The 26,994-nt window shown below is 40.7% G+C and overlaps 1 protein-coding gene across 1 annotated transcript in view; it reads right to left on the bottom strand.

Moving 5' to 3' along the window:
• Positions 1 to 5,594: 5,594 nt before the first annotated feature.
• The window catches only part of Su(Tpl) (Suppressor of Triplolethal), a 326,655-nt gene continuing 305,255 nt past the window's right edge, over positions 5,595 to 26,994 (bottom strand). The window contains exons 8-10 of the mRNA XM_080267257.1: positions 11,641 to 12,297; positions 9,887 to 10,058; positions 5,595 to 5,744 (exon numbers count right to left, since the gene is read on the bottom strand). Coding sequence (XP_080123383.1) covers positions 5,595 to 5,744; positions 9,887 to 10,058; positions 11,641 to 12,297 — 979 coding nt within the window. The remainder of the gene's footprint in view (positions 5,745 to 9,886; positions 10,059 to 11,640; positions 12,298 to 26,994) is intronic.

Consider the following 26,994-nt stretch of genomic DNA (forward strand, 5'->3'; position numbering starts at 1 on the left):
GAAAACCTGCCCGTATGCATAGTTACCGTGGTTGCAAAGGTACCACAATGAAAATTTCCCACAACGTTGGATAGGACACGCAGCTCAGGAAGATGATGCGTTACTGCGGTGGCCACCCTGATCCCCGGATTTAACCCCATCCACTCACTTGATGTAGTGCTGCTGTCGGGTGTCTGCCCTTTCCTCTCCTCCATCCTTCTTTCCTTCCATCCTCTTCTCTCTTCCTTACTTCATTCTTTCCTTGTCCTTCTGCCTACAGGTAACTATACACTTCCTCCTCTGTCTTTCTTTCCTTCATTCTTTCCTCTTCCTTCCACCTGTGGGTGACTCTACACTGAGTGACAAGCCAAATAGCTTCCTGTACACCAGGAAACCATTTACTACGTTGGGTAGTAACCATATAACCAAATTTTGGCGTCTGGTGGTTTAGTGAGTAATTATTGCACTCCAATTGGATTGAACCGGTGAAGGTTTATATCCAAGGGGTGGTTGGGGTTGATTCCTCATGTAATGCCACTCAGGGATGAATGAGGCTGGTCACTCTCATCTTAAATGCCGGGACCAACTGCTTAGCCCCAGGCTCCTACACTCCTCATGGAGCAATGTACGATTGGATGATGGATGGAAGGATGGAAGGCAACTTTTTCCTCTGGGTATTTGTGAAGGATACTGATTTTGTGCCTCCACTCCCTGCTGATCTCCAGGAACGTCGCAACCGTATCACCACAGCCGTGGCACTGGTTGACCATGAACTGCTGACGCATGTGGAACAAAATGGGATTATCGGCTGGATATCTGCCGCATCAGCAAAGGTGAACACATTGAGCATTTGTAAGGTATGTAAAAAAAAACTTGGAGAGTTTACCTATATTTCCATGTAATAAAATGTGTTATCTGTTGCGTCGTTTATTAGTGGTGAATTTTTACAATGTTTCATGGACTTATGAATCACCCTGTATATTTATCTATCTATATATATATACTCTTCCTTCTGCCTGTGGGTGACTCTACACTGAGTGACAAGCCAAATGGTTTCCTGTACACCAGGAAATCATTTACTACGCTGGGTGGTAACCATATAATCAGATTTTGGCGCCTGGTGGTTTAGTGGGTAATTATGGCACTTCAATCGGATTGAGCCGGTGAATGTTTATATCCAAGGGATGGTTAGGTTTTATTGCTCACATAATGCCACTCAGGGATGAGTGAGGCTGGTCACTCTCATCTTAAATGTCAGAACCAACTTGCCTAGCCCAGGGCTCCTACGCTCCTCGTGGAGCAACATACGATTGAATGATGGATGGATGTATGGATACATACATAGAGAGAGAGAGAGAGAGAGAGAGAGAGAGAGAGAGAGAGAGAGAGAGAGAGAGAGAGAGACAGACAGACAGACAGAGAGAGAGAGTGATTGGATGGTAAGTGTCCCTACAAATACATACACACACACACATATATATATATATATATATATATATATATATATATATATATAAAACTGGTTGACAACTTAGAAATACCAATTGCCTTATTTTAATTTATAACAACTGTTGTCATTTTATATCAGTGAATTAAATAAATAAATTAAATATCCCTCATCCCTCATCTGATCCTACACTGCCCCATAAGAAGCCCAGGGTTAGGCAAGTTGGTCCTGACATTTAAGATGAGAATGACCAGCTTCACTCATCCCTGAGTGGCATTATGTTAGCAATACACCCCAACCATCCCTTGGATATAAACCTTCACCGGTTCAATCTGATTGAAGTGCCATAATTACCCACTACACCACCAGGCGCCAAATAAATTAAATATCTGATAAATAATCTCTCAGGAACCCCAAGCAATCTCGGGGTTCTGGACCAGGAGCAGCTTTTATGCCTTGTGAACTTGAAACACAACAATGAAATTATTTCCAGACATATAACATTAACAACATGTGGTACTCTAGCCATATAACCTGAGAGTAACAAGGATGTTCTCAGAGCAGTACAGTCCAGCTGCCACCACAGGGATAGGTACTGCAAAACATTACTCTTGCTGGATACATACTGCACCACTAGGGGGTTTTCAAATTTATTTGATAACTTGACTACTTATCAAGTCTCTCTGGAAATCTTAAGAGGACAACTAACAATTTACTGGTATGAATACTCAATGTTTACACAAGTTATAACCTTCTGCTGCTGATTCTTCTTTCCTTACTTAATACCATTCATCTGTATTGTTTATAAGGGTTCCAATGTGTTTACAAGCATCAGCCATGGTCACAAAATGGTGGCTCTCCATGCAGGTCAATCTCTAGCATACTCCCTATTCAGACTCTTATCCCAAAGGTAACATCTATGACCTAATACCACGTCATTTTCAATCTTGACTTATGACTTTAAACAAACCATTAAAAATTTTACATGGATAGCTATTTATTTTGCATACGAGATGTTGTCTTAGTATATAATGGCTATCTCCTACTGCACCAAACACCAATAAAGTAGCATTTCAAAAATTTAATTAAAACACATCAGGTTTAACAGTCGGCAACAAAATAGTTTAGATACAGCACAGCATAACTGTCAATTCATTTCAGATTACAGTATGATTGCCTATAACACACATTTCACTGCACAATTCACCTATAATGCAGTACAATGATCCACACAACTATTATAGCTTGAAGACAAGCAATATAATACAAAATGCAGGCTCCAAACAGACCATATTTGGCATTTTCTGTCATGGCATGAACATTTTTGGATGGCACAAGGCATGAGACTGCATAAAGACCCAGTTATTCTTGCTAAATTTACCACAAAATAACACTTGCTACATTTCCAGATTCTGACTCAATATCCTAATTGAATCAAATGCTGATAATTATCAAGGTACTCTCCATTATCAAGTACAGATGGCACAACACATAAGTTTGGGGGTGGCGGAGGGAGCAGGCTTCATTTACACAGGTTTCCTGCCACATACGATTAGCTGATCAGGCGTATACACTGATAAGAACAATGACTTACTAATAAGAAATTTCATATTTACAAAGACAAAACTGATGGTTAGGTAATACAATATGTGAATATGAAATTTCACGTGTTCCATTATAAGACTGCCATAGGGAGTATGCCTGATTAATGTTCAGTAGTTAAGAGTTTTTATAACTCTTAGAAGGACCTAAATGTTGGAATATTTTTTACTTTTCCCTCAACAGCATTTTTTTTTTTTTCTTTTTCAGTTCAAATATGAAATTTCACGTGTTGTATTATACAACTGCCGTAGGGAATACACTTGATCAATGTTCAGCTGTTAGAGCTGTTATAGCTCTTAGAGGGACTTTAATGCTGAAATATTTTTTACTTTTACCTCAACAGCATCCCCCCCCCCCCAAGTAAACAGTAAAATAAACGTTTACTGTGCTTAGCAATATCTGGTACTTTTAATGCCAATTTGGAGAGGTTAGGGCTTGGGGAAGGGGGGGAGGGGTCATTTGGGTCAGATGGAAAAAAGAACATGTACTGCAATGCTAAATTTCTAAGGGACAACACGAGATTGGGGTGACAATGTTGCATTATAGGCATTCATAATGTGTACCAATATTTCATATCAAAACTATATTTTCCTTTACAGAACAATAATTCCACAGGATCATAATACAGCTTTAAAAACTGATTATCAGCTGTGCAAACCATTAATTCCGAGTGACAAGATGGAGCAATATGTTTATGACAGTGATGGTATAAACACCATGATTCACCAACAGTTTCTCCGGGATAAGTTCCATCATATACTGACTGACACTGCATTCACATCTCTATTCAAAGACTGGGGAAAAAAAAAAATAATAAGGTCCAGATTCAGTAAGCCACCAACTCTATATTGAGACATGAAGTAAATTACTTGTTTCAAGCCTTACAGTTAAAGACATTTTAAACATGTCCTAGTTTTTGGATCACCCTGTATCAACTGGTTAAGAATAGTATAAAACTCAACTTAGTACTGGTCATATTATTTACAATCTTAAGACAATACTGTAATATCTGAAGCTTTAACAACCTAACTCTCAGGCTCATTACTCTCCATCATATTAAGTGGTTACCAATGATGTGGAAGTTTTTCATATTTAATGAGAAATGAGCTACTGGCCATGAAGGATTTCAGTTGCTGCTTTATACACTCTGTCCTGATTAAATTAACCAATTACAATTACTACACTGTGTCAGATTAACTGTATGGGCTTAGTAGTACTAAGAATGAAAAAAATTATGGTAAAAGGGCTGTCTTTTTGCTTTGTCTGCTAACAGTACTGTCAAGCTGTCAAGTCAAACAGTCTTGTTGTCATATAGTTAATACTATCATTAACCCTTACATCAGAAACACAGATAATTCAAAGATTAACTCCCAGATGCATATGCGAATGGGACAAGTGAGCACATTAATTAGGCAAACAGACTTTGACTATGACTGGGTAGGCATAACCAAGTCATTGACTGAGCCACATCCATTGAGCAAAGGGTTTGATGCAGGCTGCCCCTCTGCCATGACTCTGACAAAGACTCACCACTGCCAAAACAAGAATACCTCACATTGCTCCCTACTTTCAAGTTACACTTAGTCATCAATATCAGCAAACTTCAGTATTTTAGAATATCACATTATAATTCTCTAATCTTATGATCAGATGTAACAATTGCTTTTCCAACTCTTCACTTCAATCCAAACACACGGGTATGATCTCCTTATGGAATGATATAAAATATACACATGTATGAAGTCTATGGAGTAGAGGATTGACTATTCTTTGTTGCAGCTGATCGAGTACTCTACTAAAATAGAATACTTTTATACTTTATACAAGATATTTAACATCCACTTTTCACCTTATACTGTACAATAATTGGCAGGTCTGGCTTCACTGAAGGATCAGAAGAATCTTTTTCACATGATTCTTCTCACAAAACCTAATACCAAAATTGTGGTACTGACTGTAATTCTTCTTGCCCCTCCTTTAACAGTCTAACTGTGGTAAACATTACCACAAGTGGCCCCCCCCCCCAACACCCTTAAGGTTGTCATTACAGAGAGTGAGTGTGAGGAGAGCACAGACGGGAGTAGAACACAGCTGGAAGTACGGGGGAAAGCACTTGAGAACACACCAAAAGAGGGGTGGGTGTGGTCATGGTCTCTTGGCACACCACCGCACACACCAGCCACAGCCACACCGCTCTCCACCCACCAACACCAAGCTGCTCTGCACCACAAAACACTTGATTTATATATATTCATGGAATATTTACCAAACACCATTTTAGCAGACTCTTTAGCTGCTAATGCTAATCAAGTTGTAACAGTGGTCAATGCCATTTTACTAGAATATTTCTCATTTAAGAAATTTTTCTAGTTAATACATTATGCATTATATTAAATTCTGTGCAACCACTTTCAGTCCATTCAATTTCACTCTTGGCAAGTACTATTTACGTATTTGCTGTAAGTGATGGTATGCATGAAGGCTGAGGCACAGTTTGGTGAGCACTAGGTGGTGTGTGGCAGGAGGGTGGGGCACAAGGGTGGGTGGACGGGGCAGAGAACCGGTGCTAGGAGTGGTGGCCTGCATCGTACTCCAACACCAACCTCTTAATGTGGGCAAGTTTTTTGTGTAGGTACCCATATCGCCTCTTCTTGGCAAGATAGTCATGGTCCTCCTGGGTGGCCTTGTACTTCTTCAAGATCTGTTCACGTATAGTCTGCAAATAAAAGAATCATACATATAGCTTGGTCAGTGCTATGTCTCATCCTTGAGTTATGGGGTCAGAAACAGTACAGTATTCCATAAAATAATAATATTCATAAAGAAGGATTCATGAGGCTTTTCTGTGTGCTTGAGTTTGATGATCAGACATAGCTATTCTTTGATCTTGAGAAAATTTATTAATCCTATTTTTTCAGTACGTTGTGGTGAATGTTTCTGGTGTATCAGATAAAGCCAGGATTCTGGGGGCTTGAATGGTGAGTGAATGGAAGTGTGGCCCATTGGACTGAGCAAATTTGGGCTGTCTGGATGTTGCTGCTCCTCACTCTGCCCTAGGGTGGGAAAGGAGGTCCAGATGATGATGATGATGATGATGAAGTAAATAATAAGACAACTTAATACAAATTAACACAATACAACAGGCATTATAGGGAGCATTACATTCTTTAACAGTCTCTACCTGATTAAGGACTAGTGAGTCACAGCACCAATCATCCACCTATTCAATGTAGTGCTATCTCAGGCAAATCTGTATTATACTATAAACAATGCATATATTGGTAAATATATCAGTACAGTCGCGCCCGCATACGATAAGACTGCACCAAGTGAAAATCCATCTCATAAAGATTTACTATATAGCGAGATCATTATAACATGGGTTCAGTGGGGATCAGGACAGGACCAAGGACCATGAAACCTTTTAGATTTGCCTTTGGCACCCACAGTAGCACTGCCAGACATGATTTCCCACACACATTTCAGTATTTTACACACAAAAAGTTATCACTCCACTTAATATTGCACACTGCACTATTTGTTGCACACTTGCACTGCTATCTGGTGATATCAATGATGTTTTAGTGGCCTTGGATGCATGAAATGGAGAAAAAGGGACATGACCACAGTGAATGTAAACACTGGGTGGCCATCTTGGCTCAAACATCTGATTGTCAGCTTGTGTGGGAGGCACCACGTACGTATGGGATTGTCGTATGTGCCCGTCACAATTATCGTAAAAGTGAATACGGTACAGGTATCAATAACGTTATCCCAAAACTTTTAGTTCATTCATTCATTCATCATCCAATCCTACATTTCCCCATGAGGAGCATAGGAGTCCAGGGCTAGGCAAGTTGGTGCTGACATTTAAGATGAGTGACCTGCCTCACTCATCCCTGAGTGGCATTATGTGAGCAATAAACCCCAACCATCCCTTTGATATAAACCTTCACCAGCTCAATCTGATCAGAGCGCTGTAAATACCCACTAAACCACCAGGTGCCACAATTTGGTAATATGGTTACCACCCAGCACAGTAAATGGCTTCCTGGTGTACATGAAACCATTTGGCTTGTCACTCAGTGTAGAGTCACCCATAGGCAGAAGGATGTGGTAAGAATGAAGGAAAGAAAGACAGAAGAGGATGGAAGGAATGAGGGATGGAGGAGAGGAAAGGGCAGACACCTGAGAGCAGCACTACATCGAGTGAGTGGATGATGAGTGCCCCCACCTACCATAACATCGCTCACTAATTTATTACACAGCAAACAACCATACAGTACATCGAATTTTGTGTGTGTGTGTTGTCAGGGAGGTGAATGCAAGAGTGTTAGGTGGAGGTCTGAGTCTGGTGAATGTTGATGGTGGAAAGTGGAATCTGAAGCAGCTGCTGTTTGCAGATGATACTACACTGGTGGCTGATTCAAAGGAGAGATTGGGACAGTTGGTAGAGGAGTTTGGAAGGGTGTGAGAAAGGAGGAAATTGAAAGTAAATTGAAAGTAAATGAGAATAAGAGTAATGTGATGAAGTGTACGAGATTGGTAGATGGTAGGGGGATGAATATAGTTTTGAATGGTGAGTTGCTTGAGGAGGTAGAGTGTTTTAAATATTTAGGGTCACATGATGCTGTGGATGGAAGAATAGATGAAGAAGTGAAGTTTAGAATGAATGAAGTAGGTAAGGTGCTGGGAGGAATGAAAAAGTGTTTAGATGTCATTCGCTTAGAATGGATGTAAAGAGAAGGCTGTATGAGGGTGTTGTGGTACCGACTGCGTTATATGGGGCTGAAACATGGAATATGGGTGCAGCTGACAGGAAAAGTTTGAATGTAATGGAGATGAGGTGTCTGAGGAGTATGTGTGGAGTGACGTGTATGGATCGAGTGCGAAGTGATGAAGTGCGAAGGAGAACTGGAGTTGTTCGGGAGATGACTGGTAGAGTTGAGCAGAGGGTGTTGCGATGGTTTGGGCATATGGAGAGAATGAATAATGAGCGATTGGTGAAAAAGATAACTAGATCTGATGTGAGAAGTGTAAAGCTGAGGGGGAGACCACGAACAGGGTGGATGGACAGTGTGAAGAGAGCGCTGGAGCGAGAGGGATGTCTGGTGAGCAAGGAAGAGTGGCTGTGCATGACAGAAATAAATGGAGTGAAATTGTAAATGAATAAATGATGACGCAGCCCTGAGGGGATATTTTCACGCATTTGGTTTGATCAGCTAGTCAGGTCAGGTGTGGGTAAGGGGATGGATCTATTATGATGTGGCAGGGGTAAACCAGCTCTGCTGTCGGACCCTGCTGCAGATGTCACTGACTGCACTGTGCAGTTGACCCTTGTGCGGTATGGTGCAGTGAGGATCTGTCCCTTCTCCCCTTTGGGGCTAAGATGCGAATGAATGTGTTTGAATGGATGAGTAAATGGGGAGTGTGTCGTCCTGTCTCGGCTACCTTCCTTTCCTTGGGGGATGCAGCTTAGGTATATAGATAAATAGATAGATAGATAGTGTGTGTGTGTGTGTGTGTGTGTGCGTGTGTGTGTGTGTGTGTGTGCGTGTGTGTGTGTGTGTGTGTGTGTGCACATGCACATGCGTGCATTGTAAAAAGAAATGAAAGGTTGGGTACAGGATGTTGGAATATTCTTAATGAGAGAGCAGGGTCTGGAAACTGCCTGTACATTTGCTTCCTAAAGATACTGTGCTGAAATGGAGAATTTTTGAATGCCTGCAAATATTTAAGTAGTATGATTAATATGTATAGAAGTTTAAAGGATTAGGTGCAAAAAAGAAGACAGCAGGGACAGAAGGTAGCAGGCACACTGAAGGCAGTCATAAAGAACATGGAAGTGAATGTGGTAGTAAAGAGGTCATCTGATTACTGTAATCTGTACTGTAATGTATATGGTGAACAATGAGAGGAATGGAAATGAATTATCTGTGTAACAAACAGGCAAATGGGAAAATAAAAGTGTGTTGCAGTGCTGATGTGGATATGCTGGGATGTGTAAAAAGTACCCCAAGATGGTTTGGTCTTGCAGAAAGAATGGAGAATGAAAGACTGACAAGAAGGGTGTATATGAGTGAGGTGGAAGGGAAAGGGGAATGGGTTGACCAAGGACGATATGGAGGGATGAGGTGGTGGGGTAGAAGAGTGAGGCTGATGTGCACTGGGGGAAGGGTAGCCTTACAGTAGAAGACAGGGTAATGAACATCCCTTTCAGGATTAAGACATCTGGCTACTGTGAGAGGGGATGATGGGTGCCCTTACCTACCATCATAAAAACATTTCCTAGCAATCAGCAATCTTCATTTCATTTCAAACATATATTGATTCCCTTAAACCCTTTCTGTTCAAGCTGTCATACATTTATCAAAGATGCATAAATACCACTGATATCACTCTTGTATACCTTCTTGTATACCTTTTCCACTATCCACCTTCCAAAAAATATATGATTCACACATCCATTACCACTGTGGCGACCAACTTTATTACTCATCAGACATTTCATCATGTCTTTCATATGCCTCTTCCAGCACACTGTTATTCTATCATGATAATTTTACATTCACTTCAAACACAAGCATTTATATATAGAGACACAATCACAGCCTTCTTCCATTCCAAAGGTATAGCACTGGTTAAAGAGTTTATGTAATTTTTCCTTAAGGGAAAAAAAAAAAAGAAAAAAAGGTTGTATTCTACCCATCCCATTTTTATCATTCATTTACCTCATCAAAACATGCTGATTTCCCGATCTTCAGCTTTTCAACAGCTCCTTTAGTTATAAACTGTGAATAATTTGCTGTAGGCATATGAATAAATACAAGTATTTTAAACAATTAAGTAATGACTAACATTGTACTCCTCTGAACCATGGGCTTCATTCTTAAGACGCTCATCTAAATCGGTGAAAGGCTTTTGACGCTCCTCAATGAATGTGTGCAACGTCAGGTACTCTTCATAATGCTTATTGAAATCTGCCTTGTAGCGGCTTCGCTGTTCAGTGGAGTCTATGCTTGGGTAGTCCCTGAAAAGTATATTTTCCAATATTAATAACCAATTCAAGGCTGCACCACCTGGATAGTCCAATGTTCATATGGCAAAACACGAAAATATAGTTCACAAGCTTAGTTGAGTTCTGCTCAAAATTTTTGCTATGTAACTAGAAAAAATCTAAACAACTGAAGAATGCATAAATTATAAAAAAGACCTGAAAGCTCACTTCAGAAATGTACCATTCTTCCATCCATCACCCAATCCTATGCCACCCTGTGAGAAGCATAGAAGCCCGGGGCTCGGGAAGTTGGTCCTTACATTTAAGAGTGGATTACATGAGCAATAAACCCCAACCATCCCTTGGATACAAACCTACACAGGCTCAATCCGACTGGAGCGCCTTAATTACCCACTAAATCACCAGGCGCCATAATTTGGTTATATGGTTACCACCCAGCATAGTAAATGGTATCCTGGTGTACAGGAAACCATTTGGATTGTCACTCAGTGTAGAGTTACCTGCAGGCAGAAGGAAGAGGAAAGAGTGGAGGAAGGAAAGACAGAAGAGGGAGTGTAAAGTCACCCGTAAGCAGAAGGAAGAGGAAAGAATGAAGGAAAGACAGAAGAGGAAGGAAGAGAGGAAAGGAAGGCATCCAAAGCAGCACTACATCGAGTGAGCGGATGGTGAGCACCCCCACATACAAATTCACACCCAAGACATAACTCAAGTGCAACAGCTTCACTATCATCACATTGCTGGTGTTTAAGATTTATAAACCTACACCTATACCTCCTCTATTGCAATATCCTGTTAAGCATGTCACAGCATGATGTATACAGTATACCAATTAACTCTTTTTCTCTCATGCAACATGTGATCTGGCTATGGATGATTCACATCAAGAAAAACTGAGAAAACTGCACTTCTCACTCTGATTTCTAGTGCGCAGTTCAAAGATTTAACTAATTAATTTATTCTTTAATCACATCTCTCTCCACCTTCACCCAACACCACAACAGATATACATAGCCACCATCAGACCTCCAATCACAGGTGGCCAGTAACAATGTAGTATTGCTGTACTTTGTTACTTTAAGTAACTGACAGAAACTGGGGTACTTTTGAAGTACTGTATTATGAGTTATATTTACTTTTTTATTTTCTGTACAAAACTGTCATTATTCATTACATTTTTTAATACCTGCCAAAGCTCAATTCAAAGGCATGTGCCTTAAAAGTGGAAGGAGGTAACAACGAGGCTGAAAGATGCAGGGCCTGACCAGGTAACTGATGACTATGTGGTATTTTGAGAGAGAGAGAGAGAGAGAGAGAGAGAGAGAGAGAGAGAGAGAGAGAATTTTAGATTGTACTGGTGAGGGCAAACAGCTGAATTTAGTTTACTCTAGTAGCCAGCATCACTTAATAAAGGCCCTCAATCAAATGAACTATTGTGTAAAATCTTACTGTCTTGGTTTACCCAGTACTATCAGAACAAGGGACGCAGCAAGCTTTTAGGCATGCAAAATGTCTTAACTAAAAGCTGCTTCTCTAACATATTTTGGTACTGCATTCTGTATAATTCAATACTGCATTCAGACAGAAAACAACATACTTTAGGAACTCTGGCTCAACGAAGTCTGCCTCCGTCAATCTTGCAGTATATTCATCATTCGGAGATGTATGAGATGGTTCATGATTAGGGTTGGGGGATGTTGGAGCAATGGATTCACTATCTGGGGATGCTGGTGTCCTAGGTCCACCATCCGGGGATGCTGGAGTTGAAGTTAGTGAGTAGATGCGTCCATTAGTATTGTGACGAGGGTTTCTATGGCCATTTGTTAGGCCATTCGTCATCCCGTTAATTGGCGAGTGGTTTCCTGAGGACTGATGATGGTTCATGCCATTGACACGGTAGCATGGAGACCTGTGACTGAGAGGTGACTTGGAGATGGGTTTCTTGGCTGGACTAGAGCTGCCATTGGTGAGAGGTAGCTCCTTCCTGTGCCTACTCTCTACACTGGGATTTCTGGAAGGACTGGCATCTGATTGCATTTTGGACTTGGTCTCATCCCCACTAGCTGATGCAGAATTTACTCTTTTACTGGGCCTAGAACTTGTAAACTGTGAACTCTTGGGCCTCTTTGCAGTGGGATTGAAGGGCTCCTCTTGATCCCGTTTAGCTCCAAGTGATCCTGCAGGAGATAAGGGCTGGGCAGAAGTAGGGGAGCGACTACTCTCATTGCTTGGAGGAGTACATTGTGACTTGTGTCTGAAATCAAGGGACAACTTTCTTTTAGTAATAAACAAAACTGAATACAAAACAATAAACAGACATTCCTTTATTTACAACTGGTTTATGTCTGGAGGAAAACAGAAAAATCAAAATATTGTAAACTGGGAGGATTATAACAATGGTTCAATGGGGCTGTCAAGTGGACAGTCAGGGTTACTCTTAGATTACTTTACCCAACCCTACCTAGGTTGAAGACCAACCCAATCAAAGTCCATAATCACCTAAAACACCATAATGCACTTGTACTGCCACTACAAACCATTACAGAATGCATACAGCAAAAACAAAAATGCTGTGAAGTTATAATAATGTCAACACACATAGTCACACTCCAAATTGATCAGCTGTTCAGGGGACACAGTGCTATCACATTACTTCAAGTATCACTCAATTTTTGTCATTCTGGACAAAGGGGAAAAAAAAAATTAAGTCATTCAGAAATGTTATGTACGGCACAAAAAATAATGACAACAACTATCAATAATGGAAAGCAACACTTAGAACTGGGATGGTGCAATCCCTCTGCTAACATACTGTCATTCAGGGTGTCGATTTGTGGAACGGATTTCCTGGCATCACCTGATTATACAGCACTGAGGCAGATATAGTCATTTGCTCAGCATGGGTGCAGCCATCTTGCAGTGATATTTGATGTTGCAAATTATGCACAGGAAGGACATACCTGAACCTATTCCACAATATGCAAACAGTGTGCTTTTTGTTTCTGCACCCCTTTGGCCTACCAACAGCCTCTGGCCTTCTTCAACACTAGTCAATATTATTTGAGCATTAATGGAACCACTACAATGATAAAAGAAGTGCTATAATCATTTTTGTACAGCAGGAAGTTCTGAGAATACTACATTATTTGTAAAATAACAAGAATTTATAATAAACAGAGGTAGCAGAGGGAATGCAGTCTTCAAGTCACTCAGGCACTCTATGTGGGATGGATATTGTTCTCAAAATTACACCCAGCAAACCAACACTGAAATTAACAGGCTCACCACTTACTTTAGGCAGCTCTACACAACCTCGCTTCTATAAATATCCATTGTAAATGGATTTTCATACACTAAGTAAATAAAGAGAGGGGGAGGGGGGATTCTCTAGCTCTTTTTTTCCTCCTGTTATAGCATCTGCTTAGTTAGGTTATCTCACCCTTAAGGCATCTAAGTTGAAATGAGGTTGTCAGGTCGTGTTATCTTCCTCAGTTATGGAGTCTACCATAACATTAGGTTAGGTTTTCTCCCTCTGTTATGGCATCTATAATAAAATTAGGTTAGGCCACATCTGGTTACGTTAGGTGTTCTCTATTATGGCAACTATATGTTAACATAAGGTTGTCAAGTCTGGTTAGGTTAGGTCTGGTTAGGTTATCTCCCTGTTTTAGCATTAACTGTACAATAAATTTATGTTACGTCAGGTTTTGCTTAGGTTATTTCTCTCTCTTAAGGTATTTATATTAAAATTAGTTTGCAGATTTGGTTAGGTTATCTCCCTCCATTATGGCATTTACCTTAAACTAGGTTAGGTAAGTCCCTCAGTTATGACATTTACATTAAAATTAGGTTAGGTAAGTCATCTCCCTCTGCTATGGCATCTACTGTATATTAAATAAGGTTGTCAGGTCTGGTTAGGTTACGTCATCTCCCTCTATTATGGCATCTGCATTAAAATTTAGGTTAGGTCAGGTTTGAATAGGTTAGGTTATCGCCTGTCATGCCATTTAAGTTAAAATAATGCTAAGTAGGTCTGGTTAGGTTAGGTCAGGTTTTTTGTCCCTGTTATGGCATCTGCGAATACATTAATATTAGTTGTTTTCAGGTCTGGTTAGGTTATATACAGTTATGTTGCATCAGTGTATGTTAGCTGCTGATTATTCCACAGGACTCAGGCAGTCTAATGTTAACAGAGTAATTAACCAAGTGATCTGTGCTGAATGAAAAAGCTGGGAGAAATTAGGAATTCTAAAACAGTGATGGAGATAAATGATTCAGAGCAATGAATTAGGCAAATAAACAGATTTCCAAGGGTAACTGGCAGCACTAATGGGACCTACATTCCCACAAGGCACCAGAAGAAAATACACATGATTGTTAATGGAAAAAAAAGTACAGTCATCCCTTAACATCCACGTTTTAACATACAGTACACGGTTTTAAATATCCATGGGTGTATATAACATAAACGGTTTTAAATATCCGCAGTTGGATACAGTACCGGGACTAGATTCACTGAAGCATTTTATCTCAAACTCTGTTGACACTGTTCATGCAAATGTAACATTATTCCAGGCACAGTTCATGGCTGTTTTAGTGATGGCATTATCCAGTGAATCAAATATAACACTCTTCCTTTAGGCCACTTCATTTATTAATGCCATTAATTCATCAATGGAAAAGTCAGGACAGGCTGGGAGTATTTCTTTTCTTCCATGTCCTTCTTTGCAATCTTGACGGTGAACGGCTTTGTTGTTTTTACCAGCTGATACAGGGGGAAAGCTCTGTGATTGGTTGGTTATACCAAAGCTTTGTGAGTAAGAGCCTCTGTCACTGGCTAATCGGAAATCAGCTGGTAATGGTTGACACGCCCGATGAACCTGATGATCCTCTTCCCATCGCCGGGAACAGGTAAAGTGAAAATTTTAACTGTTTTTATTGTTTTTCTTGCCCTTATTACTGTATTGTTTGTGGACACCTTGGTCCCAATTAATGCGCCTATATAGTGGATGTGCGAACGAGCACTATTTGATATCGCACTAATTGATACACATAACTTATGGGAAAAAATTCATTTGGTGGATGAATGACTTCAACTATAGGGGTTAAACTTTTAAACACTGACAATTACCCTAGTACTAAATAATAGTACAAGTACATACACCCTTGATGAACTGGTCTAAACCAGTTTGCTGCCCCCCCCCCTCTCTCTCATACCCCTTGATGAGCTGGTCTAAACCAGTTTGCTGCCCTCCCCCCACCTCTCTCATAAATATCATGAAGCAATACGCACCCAAATCGCACTGAAATCATATTTGAGTGGCTGAACGTGTTATTTTATACTATATTGTGAATTACTCTGATAAAACACAAGTGATTTAGTGATATTCTTGCAATAATCAGAGAAGTCATCATGCTAAGCACATTAGCTAGTGAACATTTTTATGGTTGCAAACTGTGCAGCTGTGCTATGAAATGACTCATGACATTACTGTATATCAATAAGCTTTATAAAAGTAATTGGTAACAAAAGTCATTCATGAAGTTTGATAAAGTCTGTAATGATTTTTCTTACATCATTACTGTTTCTCTAAAGTCTAATGTAAACACTGGAATATTGTAACAAAATCATAGGAGACTGGCTAAAAGTGTTTTATTTTCATTATTACTGCAATTACTGTGATGAGGTAACGTAGCTGTAACTCTACTTTGTAAGGAAAAAAAATCTTGTTGTTTGGTGGAAATTTCCGCCTCCCTGGGCTATTTCCTGCGTCAGACAGTCTAAACACACCTTGTATTCTCTCAAATCGTTCTCCATGCTTGGAGTGCCTACGGACATGCAGTTTGTTGCAAACGATAATAGAAAGCTTGATGTTTGTCTCACAACAACTTTAGCTCTCAAGATTAATGATAAGTAGGTTAAAACACAAGTTGAAAACACAATTTTTTTCCTATTCCTCTGCAATGAGCACAGTCAGTATGTTGTCATCACAGCCACTGCAGCCAAAGGGTTAAGGGGGGGGTCCAGGGGTGTTTTTAAGAGGGGCAGCACATATCCGTGGATTTTTAACATGTGTGGGTATCTCTGTTACCTAACCCCTGTGGATGTTAAGGGACCACTGTAAAAGAAAAATCCTCAGTGTCACAATTTAACAGTTCGTCACTGGAAAAACTGGGATGTCTCTTAGCATGTTCTGTAGGGCTGGGAGTAATTCTCTCCCTCTTCATGTTACCATTTGGTTAAATAAATAAGATAGTTATTTTCTTCCCTGTATTTGTGGATGGACAAGTTTTGTGTTTACATTAGGGAGCCAAACTGCAGATGAGAGAAAGCTCCGACACTGGGTGATTGTGTCAAAGGTCCACTTGTAACAGCCTCTGTCAATAGTTCTGCAAAAATTGGGTGGTGCAACAGACTTGAGGCGAGCGCAGTTTATGAACAGGGAAAGGCACCATTAAAAACAGTAGTGAATACCAAACTGCAGTGTGTATTGTGAAGCCTTAAATGTGTGTAATCTGGGTTAGTGAATCTAAGTTAGGTCCCTCAACTTACAAACATGTTAGTGAATCCAGCCCCAGAAATGTAATGCACAGCTCATACTAAAGATAAGTATCAATAAAGGTAAGTGAAGCTTTAAACATCGGATGGTACAATCCCCTTGCTTTCAAGGCTGCTGACTGACACTGTTACATTACTATTTGCACATATGGTGGTAGGTGGGGACACCCATCAACAATCTACTTAGTGTGGCGGTACTCTGTTTTTGGGTTGCTCCACACTGAGTGGCAAGCCAAATGATTTCATGTAAACCAGGAAATCATTTACAGAGCTGGGTGATAACCTTACAACCAACCAACACGTGTTCCCTGTGTGACAACAAGTGGGATGGCAGAGGGTTAGTACCCCTCCCCAGAAAACAACTAAAAACACAAACAAGAAGCCTCGGACAAGGACTGACCAACAGGTGATGACTAAGGACCTAAAAAAGGACATAGTATGGATTGCCACATGGAATGTAAGGGCTGCGAATGATGAGGTGAAAGAGAGAGATTGTTCGGGTGCTTGAGGATGCAAAAGTGGACATCTGTCTATCTATCCACCTATCGCCAGATGCCTTAATCCCGTAAGGGGTGGCCACAAACAAATTGCCTTCATGTTGCCCTGTCCCTCACCATTTCACTACCCTGCTCCCAGCTCACACCTCCGTCTCTCATATACCTCTCCATTCCATCCCTCCATCTGATCCTTGGCCTCCCTCTCCCTCTACCCCCCTCCACCTCACTCACACAAACTCTCCTCGTCAGTTTCTCGCTCTCCATATGCCCAAACCACCTCAATGTATTTCTCCCAATGCTTTCTATCACATCCACATCCACATCCACACCACAACGCTCCTTCACTTCTTCATTTGTCAGTCTGTCTCTTCATGTAACTTCACATGCTCCTCTCAAATAACTCATTTCCACTGCTCTCACTCGACTTGTGTCCCTCCAACAAGGCCCAAGCTTCACTTTCATACATTAGAGGTGGTATCACAATACTGTCATGCAGCAACTTATTTACTTCCATGGTCACTTCACTCTTCCTTATCACTGCTTTCAAAGAACCAGCAACCTTTCTTCCTTGTTATGCGGAATAACTGAGACTAAATGGAGAGGCGAGAGAGTGGGAGAATGGATGGGGTAAATGCGTGGGAGTAGGTAAGAATAAGAGGGCAAAAGAAGGTGTATGTATTGTTGTGTGTATGAGATGCAAGGAGAATATAAGTGGGCATGGATCAGTTGGCTCAAGGATTGTATGGGTAAGACTGAAAGTAGGAATACAAATGTGGGCGACTGTGTGTGTGTATGCACCAATGCAAGAACATGTAAGCAGAGTGTAAGAAGAGTCCTAGGCAAATGTGGAAGCAAGCATGGAAAAGTTTGAAAGGAATGAGAGTGATTTTGATTGGAGATATGAATGGAAAAGTGGGGAATGTGAGTGTGGATGGCATAGTTAGTGAGTGGGGTGTGCCTGAAGTGGATGATAATGGCAGTGCTCTAGTGGACATTTATGCAGCGAGAGGGTTGGTGATAGCCAACACCCTCCTTAGACACAAAATGATCCATATGTATATGTGGCAAATGATAAGAAGGGTGGGTGGTGTGAAGTGAATGAATCAAAGGCAATGAATGATAATGTGTGTGTGGATGACAGAATGAGATGGTGTGTAAAGGATGCAAGAGCATACAGAAGTTGGAGGAGTGGACTTTCTGATCACCACTTGGTGGCGGTGAGAATCAAGGTTCAAATGCAACTGATGAACAGAAGGAGGGATGGACAGGAAGAAGTGGTCCATTCAAGGAGGGTAGAAAGGTGGCAAAATGAAGGAAAAATGGCAGAATATAAGAGAAGTGGAGGAGCGACTGAGTAAAAATTATTTGGAGCAGATGGGGGTGGTGGAAGGTGTGTGTAAGATATTCAGAGAAGAAACCTGTGCAACATGTGTGGTGGTATGTGGCATGAAGAGAAGATGAATGGGGGGGCAAGGAACAGCATGGAGGAGTGAAGTGGTGAGACAAGCTGTGGTGCAAAGGAAGAAAGCATATAGTGTGTGGATGGGAAGCAGGGCATGGAGGAAATTGAAAGATGGATGAGACAGTTGTATGTAGAAAGGAAGAGAGAGGTGAAAAAGATAAGTAAGAGTGAATAAGAAGACAGTGGATGAGGAAATTGGAAGGAATTTGAGTGTAAAGTGGAGGGAATGTAAGAAAATGTTCTGGAAAGAGGTAAAGAGAGTAAGACAGGGTGATAAAGAAGTTAGTCGGGGAGTGAGAGATAAAAAGGGTAGATTGCTAGTGTGATGGAAGAAACAGTAAGCAGATGAAGAGAACACTTTCAGGAACTGTAAAAACTTAGAGAATGAAAGTGATGTGAGGATAAGTGACTGGGAGAAGGAGGGGAAGAAATCAGTAGGATGGAAGTAGTGGAAACAATGAAGAAAGTCAAAATGGGGAAAGCCCCAGGAACATGAGGTGTGTGGTGAAATGCTGAAGCATGGGAAGAGATACTAGTACAATGGATATGGAAGATGTGCAGATCGGCCTGGGAGGAAGGTACAGTCCCGGCGGATGGGAAGTCAGGTATAATTATTCCCCTGTACAAAGGAACAGGGGAAAAGAAGTGTGTGGTAATCATACAGGCATTTGTCTTTTTAGTGTAACAGGAAAAGTGTATGGTTAGATACTTACTGACAGAGTTAGGGAAATAACAGATGAATTAGTTGGTGAAGAACGGAGAGGTTTTAGGAAGAGAAGAGATTGCATAGATAGATATTCATTCTTAGGTCTTTAGTGGGAAAGTTTCTAGAGAAGGGAAAGAAGTTGTACATGGCTTTCATGGATTTGGAGAAAGTATATGACAGGGTGGATAGACAAGGAATGTGGAAAACATCAAGAATAGATGGAGTAAACAGGAAGTTGTTAAATGCTGTGAAGAGTATGTATGATGGTGCTTAGGCTGCAGTGTGTGTGGACAGTGAACTGAGTGACTTTTTCTAACTGCATGTTGGATTGAAATAGTGATGTGTCATGTCCCGATGGTTGTTCAACCTGTATATGGATGGGGTTATATGAGAGACACAAGGCAGGGCAGTGGATGATGGTGCATCCCTAATGAGTGAGGGCAGCATTTGGTAAGGCAGTGGATGTTGGAGCACCCCTAATAAGTGAGGGCAGCATCTGGAAACTCCCTGTACTGAAGTTTGAAGATGATACTGCACTGTTAAGTGAAGGGAACTGCAAGGCTTGGTGAATGAGTTTGAAAGTGTGTGTAAGAAATGGAATCTAAAGGTGAATGCAGGGATGAGTAAGTTATGGTCTTTGAGAGAAATGAAGTCACTGAATGTACAATGAGGCTGGATGATGAGGAAATGGAAAATGTGAATGCATTTAAGTATGTGGGTAGTGTGATGACTGAGGATGGAGGTTTGGAGGATGAAGTGCTTGAAAGTGTACAACAAGGAAGAAACAGTGCTGGTTCTTTAAAAGCAGTGATAACAAGCACGAGCTAAGCATGGAAAAAAATGTCACTGCATGACAGTACTGTGATACCAACTCTAATGTATGGAAATGAAGCTTGGACCTTGTTGGAAGGATGCAAGTCAAGAGAGAGAGCAGTGGAAATGAGTTACCTGAGAGGAGCATGTGCAGTTACATGGAGAGACAGACTGTTAATTGAGGAAGTGAAGGAGTGGTGTGATGTGGATGTGATAGAAAGCATTAGGAGAAATACATTGAGGTGGTTTGGCCATGTGGAGAGGATGGAGAGCGAGAGGCTAATGAGGAGAGTGTATGTGAGTGAGGTGGAGGGAGGAGAGGGAGAGGGAGGCCAAGGATGAGATGGAGGGATGGATTGGAGAGGTATATGAGAGAGAGGGGTGTAAGCTGGGAGCAGGGCAGTGAAATGGTGGGGGACCGGGTGACATGGAGGCAATTTGTTTGTGGCCATCCCTTACGGGATTAAGGTGTCTGGCAACAGATAGATAAAGATAGACATCTGACCTGATTCATGATGATGATGATCATATTGGTGGTGGACTACAGTATTCCTACCAGCTGTAATGTTTCTCTACCAGGAGGTTGTTAAACCAATAGATGATCAATCATGTACTGAAGAAAGGTTGTCAACAGCTGAAGACCGTTAAATCACAATATCGTATACAGGGAGATTGTATACCTGAAAGCGTCTCTATGTACAATTTCTGTACTAACCAATTCTTACAGTTGTCTGTTAATAACACAAACAAAAAACACATGGTAGTACCACAACTCCACCTATTCTGATCTTTCAACACTGTATTGTAACCCTGCAACCCCCAATTATATGCTCTGTGTATTACACACATTTACAGGTTTTCTTAGGCAGATGTGCATGAAAGGCATGGAATCATATACTGTACATAGTGTCAGAGGGTACACTGGCTATCTGTGGTTAAAATTTGTCCTGAAAAATGGTTCAAACATTTAGCTGACTTCCAACATCCTTTCATGGAGGAGGGAGGGAGCTGAGGGATGTTTATAAAACTGGGAGAATTATACTGGTGTCATCACTTGAAGATCTCTCCAATACCGTACCATAATGAATGGCAACAATAACAGGCAAAAAACATTAATCACCCATCCACCCATTATCCAATCCTAAGTTGCCCCATGAGAAGCATAGGAGCCCGGGGCTAGGCAAGTTGGTCCTGACATTTAAGATGAGAGTGACCAGCCTCACTCATCCCTGAGTGGCATTACATGAGCAATAACCCCAACCACTCCTTGGATATAAACCCTCACTGGCTCAATCTGACTGGAGCACAGTAATTACCCACTAAACCACCAGGTGCCATAATTGGTTATATGGTTGCCACCCAGCATAGTAAATGGTATCCTAGTGTACAGGAAAACATTCAGCTTGTCACTCAGTGTTGAGTCACCCACAGGAGAAAGGAAGCGGGAAAGAATGATGGACAGAAAGACAACACAGGGAGTGTAAAGTCACCTGTAGGCAGAAGGACATGGAAAGAATGAAGTAAAGAAAGACAAAGGAGGAAGGAAGGAATGGAGGGAGGAGAGGAAAGGGCAGACACCCGAGAGCAGCACTACATTGAGTGAGTGGATGATGAGTGCCCCCACCTACCACAATACAGCACAGTAATGACCAGCAACATTCACATACATAATCTGTCTTATCAAGCTTAAATCACTCAGACATGCAAAATATCAAATTTATGGCTCTCACATAATGAATTCACAACAATGCACTGATCACCATAAACTTAAATCATTAAAAATATCTTGGCAAGATAATTAAGCACCTTAACTCTTTCAGTATGATAAAGATGTAAGTATTCTTGTCCTCCAACTGTCAAACCAACCATTGCAAAAGAGAAGCAATCTCTACTAAGCTTCTCACGAAAAAAGAGGCTTTCTTTTGTCTCATTTTTAACTTACGCAGCTAACAGATAGTTTAGTTTTATTCAACTCTAGGAGACACTTCAGAGTGACGGGATAATGAACATCAAAGTGTAATCAAAGCTGGGGTCAATTTCACTTTGGCAATTCCATTTCAAATCCAATTTTGACACACTGAAATAAATTAACCTCCATTTCAATTTATTACAAAAGAAACATCAATATCAATTCAATCCAAACCATGTCATCTTCATTCCAATTAAATTCAGTTCATTACAACAATAACAATTAATTAAAGATCAGTTATGGAAATGAAAACAAAATCTAGAATTCCACATAGGGTTAGATATTGTTCTTTGTTTGTCTTCATGTCGTGAAAATCGTTATTTTTTTCCTTAGTCACTCGGAATAAATGAAAATAAACATGTTGCTTAGTAACTCTCATTCAAAAACCTTTATCTCCTATGACATCACACGAGCGAATTTCATACACTGATATGCTTTATCCACATGCTACATTCACCCTTGCTGCATCACAGTGCACCATTTTGCATCGCTTGACACTCCTGTTTCACTTTTAACTTACATGCCTTACAATTTTACTACCCAGGCAAAAAACAAACGCCCTGTGACATCACACGCTATTAATCTTTAAAATGTTTGCATGCCAGATACTTCTTTTTGGATAACTTTGGCATAATATGATGATGCCTTCTAGTAATGCTGAGGTATTCTGTTTCAGTTCATGATTCATACTGATGTATAGTTGCTGCTGAACCAAGAATTCCATGCATGGATTCATCTCCATAGTTTGCTTATAACAAGCTGTTTATTTCCAATTCAATTAATTTACTTAATTTTCATAAAATAGACACATGGTTTTATAAGAATCCATTTTAATTTGCACTAGCTTCTTCACTGTCCTAGAATGCAATGAAGGAACCCCTAACAAAAAGGAACACAATTTTAAAAAGAAAATATCAAGAGATACATATCAGCAAGACAAACAAAACTAATTACCAAACCCTGAGAGCATGTCATCTCATCTATCTAGTGCCAAAAACACCAATGCATGTAGGGATATTTCAAAATAAGATATTTGTGTGTGTGTGTGTGTGTGTTCTTACCAAATTGTATCTTTACAGGAATGAGTCAAGCTCGTACAGTCCTGTCTTAAACCAGTTTTATCATACATATCCTTAAATTTATGAATTGTTTTGGCACACGCTATTTCATTCAGTAGTGCATTCCATTAATCAATTGCCCTATTTGGGAGACTATAAATTTCCTTACATCTTTATCACCCCTCTTTTTGTGCATTTTTTTGCAGTGTCCTCTTGCTGATGCATCCCCATAGGTTATGTAATCATTTGTGTCTATTTTCTCCTTCCCTGTTATGTATTGATATAGCATAATCACGTTTCCTCTTTTCCTTCTCTCCTGTAGTGTAGGTAGATTAAGTTTTTCTAGTCTTTCTTCGTAGCTTCGATCCCTTAAGCTTGGTACCCATCTTGTAGTGGCCCTCTGAACTTTTTCAATCTTATCTAAGTGTTTTTTGGGATGAGGACTCCAGACTACTGATGCATACTCCAGGGCTGGTCTGATGAATGATGTTATTATCCTCCTTAGAACGTCTTCATTTACGTATGTGAATGCTACTCTCACATTTGCAAGCAGTGTATTTGGAGAAAGCATATGACAGGGTGGATAGACAAGGATTGTGGAAAGTGTTAAGAATATATGGAGTAGATGGGAAGTTGTTGAATGCTGTGAAGAGTATGTACAATGGTGCGAAGGCTGCAGTGCGTGTGGATGGTGAACTAAGTGAATTTTTCTCTTTGAAAGTTGGTTTGAAACAGGGATGTGTCATGTCTCCATGGTTGTTCAATCTGTACATGGATGGGGTAATAAAAGAGGTACAAGGTAGGGTAGTGGATGTTGGAGTGGCCCTGGTGAGAGAGGATAGTGTTTGGAAACTCCCTGTACTGTTGTTTGCAGATGATACTGTGTTGTTGAGTGAAGACGAAGGGAAGCTGCAAGGCTTGGTGGATGAGTTTGAGAGAGTGTGTAAGAAACGGAACCTAAAGGTGAATGTAGGGAAGAGTAAAGTGATGGTCTTTGAGAGAGGTGAAGTTAGTGAATGTACAGCGAGGTTAGATGGTGAGGAATTGGAAAATGTGAGTACGTTTAAGTATTTGGGTAGTGTGATGAGTAAGGATGGAGGTTTGGAGGGTGAAGTGCTTGAAAGGGTACAGCAGGGAAGAAAGGTTGCTGGTTCCTTGAAAGCAGTGATAAGAAACAGGGAAGTGAGCATGGAAGTGAAAAAGTTACTACATGACAGTATTGTGATACCAACTCTAACGTACGGAAGTGAAGCTTGGACATTGTTGGAAGGACACAAGTCAAGAGTGAGAGCAGTGGAAATGAGTTATTTAAGAGGAGCCTGTGGAGTCACGTGGAGAGACAGGCTGACGAATGAGGATATAAAGGAGCGTTGTGGTGTGGATGTGGATGTGATAGGAAGCGTTATGAGGAACACACTGAGGTGGTTTGGCCATGTGGAGAGGATGGAGGGTGAGAGACTGACGAAGAGAGTGTATGTGAGTGAGGTGGAGGGAGGAAGAGGGAGGGGGAGGCCGAGGATGAGATGGAGGGATGGGGTGGAGAGGTATATGAGAGAGGGGGGTGTGAGTTGGGAGCAGGGCAGTGAAATGGCGGGGGAAAGGGCGACTTGGAGGCGATTTGTTTGTGGCCACCCCAAACGGGATTGAGGCGTCTGGCAATAGATAGATAGATAGTATACATGTTCCATACCTTCTCACTGATGCGGTCAGCCAGAGATAGTCTGTTATTGATAATCACACCCAGGTCCTTCTCTCTTTCTGATATGTGTAGGGTTTTACTTCCTAACTTATAATCCCAATCAGGTCTTTTTCTACTTTTACCAAACTTGATTACATGACACTTGTCCACACTGAATTCCATTTGCCATATATTGCTCCATTCATGAAGTTTAATTAGCCCTCTTGTAGCTCTTTACAAGTCTGCGTTAGTAGTTCTCCTTTGTATTTTTGCATCATCAGCAAACATAGTTAGATAGCTTTCATTTCCAATGTTGCTATCTATGTCATTTTATATACACTAAAAACATAATTGGTGCCAGCACTGAGCCCTGTGGATCTCTGCTACTCACTTCCCTCCATGATGAGTAATTTCCCTTTAGTAGTGTTCTCATTTTCCTTTTTTTGAGAAAATCTTGAACCCAACAATATAGTTTGCCTTGGATTCCTCCTTTTTTTTTTTTTTTTTTTTTTTTTTTTTTTTTTTTTTTTTAACAGAACGGAGGAAGGAAAAACAAATGGAGAAAAAAAATCCATACACCAGATTACTGGTGTCCTCTGTTCATAAAATATCTGTAACAGTTAGACTTGAAGAGTTGTAGGTTGAAATTTGGAGGAAAACAACTCTGGGGAAGCGAGTTCCAGAGAGATGCAGTTCGGGGAATGAAAGAATTCTGATAGGCAGAAGTTCTGCAATATGGTTGAGTGACATTCCAGTCATGAGCGCTACCAGATGCCCGTGTAGCACGAGGGAAGGCATGGAGAGGTGGCACCATGGACGCAACTTCGTCTGAGCATTTGCCAAAAAAATATCTGTAAAATAATGCAAGGGAGGCAACATTCCTTCTTACTTGCAGGGGAGGTAGTTTATATGTAATGGCAGGGTTGTTAATGATTCTAACAGCTTTATTCTGAATTTTGTCTAGTTGCCTTAATGCAACCTCTCCACAACCATTCCACAAGGGTGAGCAATATTCAAGCTGAGAGCGCACATGACTCTTATAAATTATAGCTAACTGCTCATCGGCGAAGAAGTTACGGACTCTGTACAATAATCCAAGTTTCTTTGAGGCGGTTTTAGCAAGTGATCTGACATGAGAGGTCCAGCTGAGGGCACTGTTAAGTGAGACACCAAGAATTTCAATACTTTTGGAGATGGGAATATTAGTAGCACTGAAGGTAATGTACGAGTCTGGCAATATCTGTCTATTGGTAAACTGTATATATTTAGTTTTACTAGCATTAAAAGAGACAAGGTTGTTTTGTCCCCATTCACTGATTGTAGATAGATCTTCATTTATGGAGATGGCTGTATTGAGTTGAGAGGTAGAGATATTAGACTTTGTAAATGGATGTCTGAGTGTGAATGAACTATGTAGTGTTGAGTCATCTGCATATGAGTGAATGGGATTGTGAGTGACAGATAAGAGATCATTAACCCGCCCCGTCCCGGCCACTTTTCGACCACTGGTACCTCCCAATCCCGGGCAATTTTCGACCTTTTTTTTTTTTGCTAAAACTTTCGCTTTTGGTGAGAAACATCGAAAATTCATAGAGAAATCGCTCACCTGAGGTTTAAAATACTCATTACAGGTAGGAGAGCCTCCTTACCTTACTGGGTTTTCTATCAGGCTGGCACCAAAGAAAACGAGTTCTATGGGAGGATAACTATTTCACACCACTCATAAACGGTATTTATTTATTTACTGTTACGAATTTATATGTAGTACAAGAGTATATTGGTTTTCAAGCAGTAATATAGGCATTATAAGCATTGGTTCACTCACTAATACCTGACCTTTTTTGCCACATTACCTGATCATCATTTCTAACTGTTTCTTCCTCTAATGCTATGTAAAGTTTGTCCTCCACATTGTCATTGATTGGGGAATCACTCTGGCCCTGAATTTCGTACAGTGGCATGACATGGCTATACTGGCCAGGTCACTGATAACAGGTGAATTGCTGAGAAAAGGGCATGCAGGGGGGGGGAGGAGGTCATGCTGGGTAAGGCATTGTCTCTGCCTGGCATCTTGTTGAGGAAGGTGTCCCGTGTATACGTACCAAAAATGACTCGCGAAAATTGAAAATTGTGGAAATTATGAACCTTGCAATTGCAGGACGTTGAAGTACGTCCTCGGGATTAGCTGTGACAAAACGTGAGGACGTGG

This window comes from Coenobita brevimanus, chromosome 23 (assembly GCF_032717465.1).
Source record: "Coenobita brevimanus isolate Jiangsu-jjx chromosome 23, ASM3271746v2, whole genome shotgun sequence".
Lineage (NCBI taxonomy): Eukaryota > Metazoa > Arthropoda > Malacostraca > Decapoda > Coenobitidae > Coenobita > Coenobita brevimanus.